This window comes from Suricata suricatta, chromosome 2 (genome assembly GCF_006229205.1).
Source record: "Suricata suricatta isolate VVHF042 chromosome 2, meerkat_22Aug2017_6uvM2_HiC, whole genome shotgun sequence".
NCBI lineage: Eukaryota > Metazoa > Chordata > Mammalia > Carnivora > Herpestidae > Suricata > Suricata suricatta.
Window position 1 is genome coordinate 149,751,470 of NC_043701.1, and position 12,630 is coordinate 149,764,099.

General features: G+C 42.5%; 1 protein-coding gene across 1 annotated transcript in view; it reads left to right on the plus strand.

The window, feature by feature from the left end:
- The first annotated feature begins 7,738 nt into the window (after window positions 1-7,738).
- Window positions 7,739-12,630, plus strand: part of ZNF239 (zinc finger protein 239) — an 18,702-nt gene continuing 13,810 nt past the window's right edge. The window contains exons 1-2 of the mRNA XM_029920093.1: window positions 7,739-7,986; window positions 8,699-8,739. Of these exons, the coding sequence (XP_029775953.1) occupies window positions 7,739-7,986; window positions 8,699-8,739 (289 nt within the window). The remainder of the gene's footprint in view (window positions 7,987-8,698; window positions 8,740-12,630) is intronic.

Genomic DNA, 12,630 nt, shown 5'->3' on the forward strand with positions numbered 1-12,630 from the left:
CGAATAAGGTTACATTCTGGAGTACTGGGCATCAGGACGTCAAGTATGAAGGGTGTGGGGGGAAACACAGTTCAACCCACAATGCTTAGTTTTGTGTTCTAACTTTTGTTCCTTAATGTTTTGCCTTTAATATTTCTAATTTATTTTTAACAAAATTCACATATTAGAAGAGAAAGGATCTAAATTTGTCTCAAATGATTGAGTAATCTTTCCAGCACCTTTCACTGTAAAGTCTATTCTTTCCTCCAGCAAATGAAATGTCATCATGATCTTATGCCACACTATAGTGTCTCCCAAACAAAAGTTTGGGGGATTTCTTAATATGTGCTGTTTTTCATAAGCACAGGGCTCAGATAAGCTTCAACACTCTCACTATTAATAGTGAACAGTTAAGTAAGTCATAGTAAATCCAAATGAAAGAATACCATTAAAAATTCCAATGTAGATATAAACATGTGTTACATAAATGTGCTGACAAAATTTGGGGGGGGGGGGCTGGTTTTTTTCTTAATTGAAGTAGAGTTGACACACAATGTTTCACTCATTTCAGGTATACAACAGTGATTCAACAAGTCTATACATTATGCTGTGCTCACCATAAGCATAGCTACCATCTGTCACCATATAACTATTATAATACCATTGACTATATTCCCTGTGCTGTACCTTTTACCCTCATGATTTGTGGGGGAAATGTTGAGTGAAAAAAATCAGTTTCTAAAACAGCCTATGTAGCATAATCCCATGTAAGTATCACATAACAATGACATAATGCCAGAAACATGCTCAGCAAGGGCCTACTGCAAGGTATGACTCACCTTATGCCAAGTACCATGCTAAACCTTCCACTTGAATTATCTCATTTAATACTCAAGGCAACCCTATGAGGTAGGTGGTATTACTATCCTCAGCAGCAAAAAACTCTTCGTTACAGAAATTTCAAAACACACATGACAACATAGGAATAATGTAACTCACCTCCACGTATCCATAACACAGATTCACAAATATTGAGATCATGCCTGTTTTATCTGTCAATCTCCTCTCACCTTTTACAGAACTATTTAATCTATAAATAGTCAACTATATATGTTACCTAAGGGCATTTTATTTTATTTTTTTACATTGTATCATTATCACACTTAAAAAATAATTTGAGAGACTGAATATGCAAATAGAAAATGGCAAGACCATATATCAAAACAATCTGCAGGAACCAACCCAGGAAACCAACCCACAATCTACGAGTACTAGCTCAGGAAGCCAGCCTGCTTGTAGGCTGACTTGTAGAAGTCAGAACATCATCTCCAGCAATCAGCCCAGGCAGACAAATTATCAATCATCCCCAACCAGTCAGGCCTTGATTAATAACTGATAATATCCCTAAGTTTTTTCCCCACTTCCAATTTAGGATCAACCAGAGAAAGCCAAATATACTCCCCTAACCAATCACATAGGATGCCCTCTTCTATTTCCCTGCATACCCAAAGACTTCCTTTTTTCCACTCTAAAGCTTTCTCACTCCACTGTCTTTGAGTCTCTGCCAAAATGCAAGGGATGGTATCTGACTACCTTGCCACCACATGCTTATTCTCATTTGGTTGGTCTTCACTTTTTCCATGAATTCTTTTATATCTAATATCTAGTCCAAATTCGAATCTCTGTGAGCGTCCCATAAATTTCTTTTGTATATAGTTTGTTTGAATCAAAGGGGAAGACATTAGGTCAGGCCTGGCTCCTTACAACGTGACGGTAGTAGTCTTTGGAACTTTCTTGCTCTCTGGCAGACAAGTTGTTCCAGGCTTATACTATGCTTTGCCATGAACCAGCCATTTCTCCAAAGAGACCTGGCTTTTTCAGTTTCCTGCAATCTTTGGATTCACCGACAAACTGGAGCTTGTGAAAGAGTCTGTGGAACCTCAGGTCAGTTTCAAGTGTATTCTCAGCTTCTTGCTGATGATTCCACTCAGAGTGGAGCTCTCTTCTTTGGGGACTGCGTTATTTGGTGGCAGTTTCTGTGTTCTGGGTTCCAGAACTCTCATGATCTTGGAACAGCTGCAGAAGCCTGGTGGTGATCTGACCCCACTTCTTCTGGGATCTGTGGGGATAGCCTGATCTTGGTTTTGTTGAAGATACTGTCCAAAGGGATATTTCTCCCGCTATCCTAGTGAATCAGTTCATTTTTATGAGTGATTTGAGGAATTCAAAAATTGCTGCCATAAAGATCTTTCCCTGCTCCTCGTTTTTTGTAACTGATGAGAAGGGTTTAGAGAAGCTAAATAATGTGGCCTCAGTGTGTTCATATGCACAAAAAGTTAATAATCTCTTCTCACCGACCTCCCAGGACAGTTACGAGAATTAAATGATATAAAAGAAATGAAAAGTCAACAGATTCAAGGAGAGGGACACCACAGAGAACAAGGGTAGACATTGCTAGAGCCGCGCCTTCACCTCAAGGCCATGCCTCTAGCGACCACGGCTACCTGAAGGTCAAAACTGAGAATAACAGTTACATTACCTTTTACTGCCTGCATTGTGATACGCACCTTCCATGCTGTATTATTTCATGCGGTTCTCATACCAGCCTGAAAGGGGCAGGTTTCCTGAGCCTCGTCTTACAGAGAAGGAAATCTGTCCTTAGTGACATTGATGAACTTGCTCCTGGTGTCAGTTTTCTGATGGCAGACCCTGTATTTACACCCAGGCTATCTCACCCCACAGCCCCTGCCTTTAGCTGCTCTGCTCTGGCGCCTGAAGGAGAGAAGGTGTGGGTTTTCACCGAAGATGAGGGAAAGACAGAAGACAGAGGAGAAGGTGAGCTGGGAGCTGGTTAGTGAGCTACTGAGAAGCTCAGTATCCTCTTTCAGTGAGGTCAGTGACTAAGCTGGAAGCGAGGCTAGCACATCTTTCAGGGTAGCCTGCCAGATTGCAATTGCCCCCTTAGAGTCTTCCAAGGCATTCTTAGAAATATGCCCTCTTCTAGGGTTTCCAGAAAAAATACAGGATGCCTAGCAGCATTTCAATTTCAGACAAGCATTACAAACAATACACATCTAAAAAAAAAAAAAAAAAGCAAGCCATTCATGGTGTATCTGAAATTCAAATTGAGCTGGGCATCCTGTATTTTCTTTTGCTAAATCTGGCAAACCAACTCTGCCCACTCCACACAGATTTTTTTTTCTTTTACATTTCTGCATTTCTATCATCCTAATACCACATCTAAAAAGCCACAATCTTTTGGTTTAAAGATTTTTACCTTTAGGGATACACTGTGTGATATATTTAACCTTAGTTTGGGGGAGATGCTCCTTAAGTTATCTACTCATTAGTATCCTTAGTTGGCGGTGGCCCATATCTTAGAGACGATCAACAGGTAGAGTCTGAAGAAAGGTGGAAGTGCAGTAACAACAATCAAGACGAAAAGGCTAAGAGGGGAGGACAGAGGATTCATAATGCTGAAAACCGCTAAAACCCTCACCCCCAGTGCTGGTGGAGCCCTCTGGAGAAACAGCATTGTATGTAACAAGGTACACAGAACGGAATACTTTTGAATGAGTAAGTGCAAGAATGATGCTGACCTGCGTCTAGTAGCAGGTACACTATAATCATGAGTGTCTACAGCCCTGAGGCCGTCTACCCCTGGGCCCCTAGCAAGGCAGCACCAAGAGCCCTTCAGTATGGCAGGACTAACCTCCCTCCTCTCCCCTCCCTGCCTGCCTAGGGGCACTTGACCAATTCTCTTCTTTTCTCTAGGCCTCAGTTCCTAGTCTGAAAAGTGAAGAAGGCTGGATGAGACCCTCCTTATCACCCTCTTCATTTATATGGTTTCACAACATTTGAGCACATTCCGGGGACAGTCTGGGAAACAGAACTGGACATATTCTTAGAACATGTAGGAATCTGGAAGGAGGCAGCTCTGTATTCTCCTGCTCTAGCCAGGAGCCAATCTGGCTGGGCTCAAATCCATTTAGAAGCCCTAACTTCCCTTCTGTAGTTCTTACAGTGATTTCTTCAGCTTTCCTAGGAGTCCACTATGACTGGACCTGCATCTACCACCATTTCTATGCTGGGCTGATCCTCCAGCAGGCTGAACTGGGAGGCAGGACCCAAGGGGTCCAACAGAAGTTCCTTTCCTCATCTCTATTCTGGTCTATTCCATTTGTGATTCCCTGAGAAGATGAGGTGACAAACAAATGCTACAGTGAAAGTGCTCCCAATTCAATATCCAAGGTGTTGAGTTTTATCCTGGCTCTGCCATTTGCCAACAGCAGGATCTTGGGCAAGTTACTGTCCCTTTCTCTCTCATCCTCCAAGCCTTCAACTTAAAATAAGTGAGAAGGACCACCTGGGTGGCTCAGTCAGTTGAGCATTGGACTTCAGTTCAGGTCATGACCTCACAGCTCATGAGTTTGAAACCTGCATCAGGCTCTGTGCTGACAGCTCAGCCTGGAGCCTGTTTCCAATTCTGTGTCTCCCTCTCTCTCTCTCTCTCTCCCTCTGTGTCTACCTCTCCCCTGCTTGCACTGTGTCCCTGCCAAAACTAAATAAATATTTAAAATTTTTTTTCTTAAATAATAAATAAAACAAGTGAGGAATAACCCCTACTCCAGGGGATTATTAACAGGCAAGGAGGAACACTGGGCCCTGAGCCCAGTGCAGAGTATCCAGGAGGAAATCAGTAAAGTCCCTCTACCTTTCTTTCTGTGTGTCTCCGAAGGGCTCTCCAGCTGAGGCCTAAAGACTGATGTGCTCCCTGGACAGTGCTCCTCCAGGTCCTAAGACCACAATAAGCAGAAGATGCAGACCCCAAATGAAGACCTCTCAAGCTTCTTCCCAGAGCACCTGGCCCTGGCAACATGGAGAGCATCCTGGAAAGGAGGACTTAGCTGGGCCTCAATGGCCTACGTGGGGGGGTGGGGGCAGGGGGGGGGGCCCACACTGTAACTACCCTTCTCTGGCGTCAGAGATGGAATCAGCTAAGGAGAGATGGCAAAAGGGTACTGGATAGGGTGGGGCAAGACTGAAGTAAAATTGGGAAAAAAAAATACTATTAGATACCTCCACTCAGCAGATCATTTGCCTTGGAAAACAGATACAAACATTCCTATGAGCCTCAGCCACACTATTTAGTTAAAAAGCTCCTTACCATATTGTGAGTCCCCAAAACAGGGCTCAAGAAGGAATCCTAACAAGTCCAAATCCATAAATGTGACAACTTGGAAGCATTGAACGAGTTCCCTGAAAACCACGAACTACAGAAACAAAAAAATAAAATAGATAATCTGAATAGTCATGTGACTATTAAAGAAACTTAACTTGTAATTTAAAATAAAAAGAAATCTCCAGGCTTACATTGTTTCACTGGAGAATTCTATCAAGTATTTAAAGAAGAATTAACATAAATTTTATGTAATCTCTTCCAAAAAATAAAACAGGAGGAAATATTTCCCAGCTCATTTTATGAGGCCATTATTACCCTAATAAACAAAACCAGACAGTATAAAAAAAAAAAAAACAACCAAGAGGCACCTAGGCTCAATCAATTAAGCATCCAACTTTGACTCAGTCATGATCTTATGGTTTGTGAGATAATCTCATGGTCAGCACAGAGCCTGCTTTGGATCCTCTGTGTCCTCTCCCCTGTTTGCCCCTCCCTCACTTGTACTCTCTCTCTCAAAAATAAATAAATATTTTTTTAGGGGCGCCTGGGTGGCTCAGTCGGTTAAGACTCCGACTTCGGCTCAGGTCAGATCTCACGTTCGTGGGTTCGAGCCCCGTGTCAGGCTCTGTGCTGACAACTAGCTCAGAGCCTGGAGCCTGCTTCCTGTTCTGTGTCTCCTTCTCTCTCTCTGGCCCTCCCCCTCTCATGCTCGGTCCCTGTATCAAAAATAAATAAAACATTAAAAAAAAAAAAAGAAAAATGCCAAAGAAACATTTTAAAAAAGAAAACCCTCTGATAACCACTAAGTTATAAGAGTCTCACACAAGATCAGCACATAAATTAATCAATTTTCTATATACTAAACAATAAATATGTGAAGTCTGAAATTAAAAATACACTATCACTTACAATCTTTCCAAGAAAAGTAAATATGAAGGTATATGGCTAGCAAAACACATACAGGATCTATATCCTGAAAATTATAAAGTTTAGTTATGTAAAATGCTGCCATTAGGAGAAACTAGGTGAAGGATACAGGGACCTCCCTGTACGTTTTTTCCAACTTCCTGTGAATCTATACTTATTTCAAAATAAAAAGTTTTAAAAGAATATGAACTGAAACAAATTGGGAAATATTAATGTGTTCTCTCACAGACAATAATGGGTGAGAGTGTGAGCACATGCTGTGAAGGGATACAGATTGTGTTTATGTATATAGTTTGTGTGAATGAGTACGGGGTATAAGTTTGTAGGCAGGTGGATCACTGTCAGCAGAATGGCATTCAGCATACATCCGAAGGTCCCAGCACCACCCTGGGAGGAAATTCTCCAGGTATCATTCTCCAGGCATTCTAAACTGCACAGGACACAAGGTGAATGTCTTTGTCCCCCTAACAGCCCTGGCTGAGGCCTCTCAATTCATCCCTACAAACACCTCCTGACCTCTTCTAAGTACAATGCACCATGTTTCGTTGATAATTATCTTCAACGATATAGAACCCTGGAAAGTTTCTGAAACACTTTAACCCACTTTGCCTTCCTGGGGGTTTCCTTGAAAAGGGCTGGGGCTACTGGGTCCCTTTCACAAATGAGAAAACCAAGTTTTCAAGGGGAAAATTATTTGGAAACACAGGGTAATAATAAAGGAAATCAAGTGGGAAGAACATGTGCTTTGGAATACTTTTTTTTCTTTTTTTTAAATTCAATTTCCATTTTTTATTTTTAATTTTTTGGAGATTATTTTATTTTAATTTATTTTTTTTTAATAGTTTATTGTCAAATTGGTTTCCATACAACACCCAGTGCTCTTCCCCACAAGTGCCCTCCTCCATCACCACCACCTCTTTTCCCCCCTCCCCCTTCCCCTTAATACTTTATTTTTTTTCATCTGGACGTACATCCATACACTACCCTTACTCTGAAACACTGAGTATGCTTCTTGAAACTTTTAAAATGCAAAAGCTGTAAAATGGGTTCACACTATCTTCCCTCAATAGTTCCTGGAACATTGTAGGCCCTCATATTTGCCAAATGAACGAACTTTGGAGCTAAGATAGTGAGGCCAAATAGTATATATTCATTTCAGAATATTTTTAAGGGAGAAGACAAAATTACAGGTGATATTTTTACGTTCTTTTCACACTAGTAGCACTTCAACAAAATTTTAAAAAACTTCAATGGGTATTCCTAAAATAATTCTTACACATAATAATATAATAAAAAATAATAATACTAATAATAAGACAGGGATGCCTGGGTGGCTGAGTCGGTTAGGCCTCGACTCCAACCAAGGTCATGATCTCACCGTTTGAGTTGGAGCCTACTTAGGGCTCTGTGCTGACAGCTCCAACCCTGGAGCCAACTTCAGATTCTCTCTCTCCCTCTCTCTGTCCCTTACCCACTCGTGCTCTGTCTCTCTCCTCTCTCTCTCAAAATAAACATTAAAAATTTTTTAATAATAATAATAATAAGATAACTTAAACAAACTAGTCTCTAACCTCAAGAAACACCTCCCCACTGACCCCAGCAGCCGGGACCTGGCCCGGACCTGCGCCGGAAGTGTGCGCCGGAAGTGGTATGGCCAGTCCGCGGATTTCTGGGACTTGTAGTTCGAGGCCCGTAGGTGTAGGCGTGGGTCAGTCTCGGGAATCCTGCGCTTCAGGTGTCGGATTCCACGTGGGAGGTGAGACGCGCAGGACAGGCGACGCTGCGGGCAGGGAGGCGTTCTGTGGTTGGGATGTGGGAGTGCCGCGGAGGTGGCGCAGGACCTCAGAGACCCGAAATCCTGGCCGGCCGGCTGTGAGAGAGCGTGCGACCTGGAGGAGGTGCGGCCCGGGACTGCACGTGTGTATGTGTGGGAGACGCGACCGCCGCTGTGTCCGCCTGACTGGACCATGATCACCTGAGACTAAAGGGCCTCCAGCGCAGAGGCGGCTGAGGCTCCGAGGGGCCCATCTCTCTCGCCCGGCTTAGCTCTGGCTTTGACCGGCCTGAAGGCTTCGAAGTTGGCCATACCGGCCATTTCTGTGCCGGTGACTGGCCTTATTCCAGGGTTTTGGGGGGACATTGGGCGACCGAGAGGGGCCCCTCTGAGGGACCTAGGTTTCTGTTTCCACAGCACTGTTCTCACACCCCAGAAATGACGCAGGTCCGGGAAGGCGCCTCAGAGAGTCGAAATCCATTCTGAGGCAAAGCATCCAAGCTGAGAGCTCCTATTGCTCTTTCTAGAACTTTAGGGCAGAAATCAGAATCTGTGAGGAAAGGGACGCATCCTAATGTTGCTGGGGGCAGCGAAATTTAATCTGTTTAGGGGAAAGCTTGGCCTGTTCAATCCAAAACCGAGTGGAGACAGGTGAGGGAGGGGCAGCATGGAGACTAGAAAGCTCAGGAGACGGCGTGGGAAGGGCTACTGAAAAGGGGTTAGAAGCAGCAGCTCAGTAACTTTTTTCCTACAGTCTTGCTCGACCGGCTGGTCTGTATCCTGCAAGGTGGACTTGATTTTCATGGCTGTTTCTTTCCCTGATGCCACTTTTGCAGGACGCTGTCCTTCCAGAGAGGAGGCAATGACCAAATGCCAGGTGAGTTGGGGTTTCTTCTCTGTGTGAAGGCCATCTCTCTGAGAATGCACAGAACCTTTCTAGCTTGGAACAAAGAAAGAACGTCAGCATTATTTGAGTGCTTCTCTGGTGTCAGGTCCTGGCTTTCTTCTGTATGATCCTTTTATTGTCAGGTTGGTGCGAGACCTAAAATATTGTACAAATACGGGTTTAAGAACATTAATATACCAAGGGCATCTAGCTATCAAATGATGTCTCCAGAGTCTGCACAGGTGGCTGCTTGCTTTAAATTCCACATCAGTTTTCACTGAACCACCCCGGCTCTAGGAACTTGGCCCTCTCCCCAGAGCACTGTGCCCTTCCACTGAAAGACTCCACACAGCATCTTTGCCTGGTCCTCTCTCAAAGCCTCCCATTTCCTGCCAAGGCATTTCACTCACATTGAAAGTTATTCAGAGTTATCACCTGTTCCAGCCAGTGCTAAGTGGTCTCAGGAAAACAAACAGAATGATCTGCATGAGCAGATACTGTGTGAAAAAATACACATTTAATAATAATTTATTAAATATTAAAAAGTTTGTTAAATGACAGCTCAGTAGTTACCAAATCACTCCCAGTAATACTTCTTAACCAAGCTGTTCATCGGAGGTATTTGTGGGTTTTTTTTTAAGAATTCAGATTCATAGACACTACCCTCCTCCCAAACCTACAAAAAGGAGAATGTCACTTTTTTTTTTAAATCTCATTGGCCTCTGTACAACCAAAGATTTGTTGGATTTGTTGTGAGATATATCTCTATAAACTTAATGAGAGCATCATTAAGGTAGGTAAGGGGTTATTTATCTTTTATGCTCTGGTTGCTTTGTTCCCTTTGCTAACATATCTACATGTTCAATAGGTATAATAAATTGTTAAATTACTGAGTAGTACTTTTTTAAAAAGAGATTTCTTGTTTGTCTCCATAAAACCATTCCTTGAAAGTTACCTCAAGATTGACACTTAAAATCATAGAACATTTGAAAAAGGAAGGGGTCTACCAGCCCCCTCTCTGGTGGTGGCATTTTGCAGAGAGCTCTAAATCTGAGGGAGCTGAAAGGAAGCACCATATCCTTTGTTGCAGAGAGCAACAGAGTCAGAAGGAAACCCCGTCTTCTGACTCTATGCTCTTTCCTCTCCATAAACTAAACAGGTCAATTACACCAGAAGTTACCTGAATAAAATATCAGGCTGGATTATAAGGAAGAAGTAATTGATCCTTTACCCCACCACCAGAATGACCATCTTTTTGCTTGGCAAATACAGTTCTTATATATATAGGAAGAGACCATGAGCTCTTATAAAAATCAGTTTAGAGGGCACTAAGCTGCCTCAAGGTCCTAAGAGCATTCCATCTCTGTGCCTTGAAAAGGAATTGAGGACTTCAAGGGAAATTAATGTAAATGAGACCCTGTGCTCTGCATATTTTCCTTCCTTTTCCTCCTAGTCCCTGATGATTATTTATCATGAAATTGGGGATTGCTAATATAGTGAAATTTTGAGATTCTGGTATATATTAGTAACTTTTGAATTTAAAAAAGGACTTTGTTCCACCAATACTTATTGAGTGTTCTCTTATGTACCAGACATTGTCCTTGAGTCTGAAAGGCAGGAGTCCCAATTTAACCCCTCCCTCTGTGACATTAAGTCACTTCACTGTCATGAACCTTAGTTTTCTCATCTGTAAAGTTAGAGTGTTTACTTTGATGATCTCAAAGTTCACTTTTATTTGTATCTTTTCATCATTCATTTAAGTTGAATGTGAATTTGTAAATATCATTTAGAATTCTAGTCAGCTGTGCTAGTTGCTGGGGACTTAAAGATTAGTTGAACATGGCTCCTATCCTTGAGAATCATGTAGCCAACTTGGAAGACAGATTTTATAACTATGGTAGAGATATGTGAAAAATATGAGATTTTTTTTTTAATTTTTAAAAATGTTTTATTTATTTTTGATACAGAGAGAGACAGAGCATGAGAGGGAGAGGGGCAGAGAGAGAAGGAGACACAGAACCGAAAGCAGGCTCCAGGCTCTGAGCTAGTTGTCTGCACAGAGCCTGACACGGGGCTCGAACCCACGAACGTGAGATCTGACCTGAGCCGAAGTTGGAGGCTTAACTGACTGAGCCAACCAGGCGCCTCAAAAATATGAGATCTTAAAGGAAGAGGTATTTAACTGCTTCAGAAGAGCAGTTGTTGATTGTCCTGAAACTGGAAGGAATTGCAAGATGGATGGGAGAAATAAAAGTTAGGGCAGAAGCAGCATGTAAAGGGCTATTCTACTACAGCATGACATTTGCTTCACTGCAGGTAATCTCTTCTGACGACAGCTGTTGTCTAGCTCCTGACTTCTGCATTACTGTTTTCATGCCTCTAAGTAAATTGTTGGATCCAGCAAGGATGGGGCCTGGAAAGGAAGTGGAAAGTTACACGATATAAATAGTTTTAAGGAGTTTGACATTTGTCAGGTAGGAACAGGAAACTGCTAGTCCCGTGACCTTCCCCTTTGGCTGGCCTTCAGGATACTGAGTCCACCTTGGGTGTAACTCATTAGCTCCACTGATATCAGGGAACTAATTATTATTATTATTCAGATTCCTTCATTCTCAGCTTTGTCTTTAGCAGACCCACTATTTTCTTTCCTTTTGTCACACTGATTCCTTTCATTTGGCCCACTGTCCTACCATTTCTTATCCTAGAATCTTCAGTCTACTGCAGAGTTAGTCCATCAATATATCCTTTCCATTCTTGGCATGGAATTCTCCACACCACTTTATCTGTGGGCTCTTAAAAAATTAATAACTCTGCTTTTCAGTCTATGGATTGAAAGATGACAAAACTGGTATTTTGAAGACTTAGTAAGGAGTTATTTGTGGTCTAGGTAAGAAATGGGGACCTGATCTCCGACTGTAGCAGTGAAATAAAGAAGAGGTAACTTTTTTTTTTAATAGTTTATTGTCAAATTGGTTTCCATACAACACCCAGTGCTCTTCCCCATAAGTGCCCTCCTCCATCACCACCACCTTTTTTCCCCTCTCCTCCTTCCCCTTCAACCCTCAGTTCATTTTCAGCATTCAATAGTCTCAAGTTTTGCATCCCTCTCTCTCCCCAACTCTCTTTCCCTCTTCCCCTCCCCCTGGTCCTCCATTAGGTTCCTCCTGTTTTCCTGTTAGACCTATGAGTGCAAACATATGGTATCTGTCCTTCTCCGCCTGACTGATTTCGCTTAGCATGACACCCTTGAGGTCCATCCACTTTCCTACAAATGGCCAGATTTCATTTTTTCTCATTGCCATGTAGTACTCCATTGTGTATATATACCACATCTTCTTTATCCATTCATCAGGTGATGGGCATTTGGCCTCTTTCCATGTTTTGGCTATTGTTGACATGACATGTTGCTGCTATGAACATTGGGGTACATTGCCCCTATGCATCAGCACTTCTGTATCCCTTGGGTAAATCCCTAACAGTGCTATTGCTGGGTCATAAGGGAGTTCTATGACTAGTTTTTTGAGGAACCTCCACACTGTTTTCCAGAGCGGCTACACCAGTTTACATTGCCAACAGTGTAGGTGGGTGCCCATCTTTCCACACCCTTGCCAGCATCTATAGACTCTTGATTTGTTCATTTTAGCCACTCTGACTGGCGTGAGGTGGTATCTCAGTGTGGTTTTGATTTGTGTTTCCCTGATGATGAGTGATGTTGAGCCAACGTTTCATGTGCCTGTAGGCCATCTGGATGTCCTCTTTGGAGAAGTATCTGTTCATGTCTTCTGCCCATTTCTTCACTGGGTTATTTGTTTTGTGGGTGTGAAGTTTGGTGAGTTCCTTGTATATTTTCGATACTAGCCCTTTATCTGATATGTCATTTGC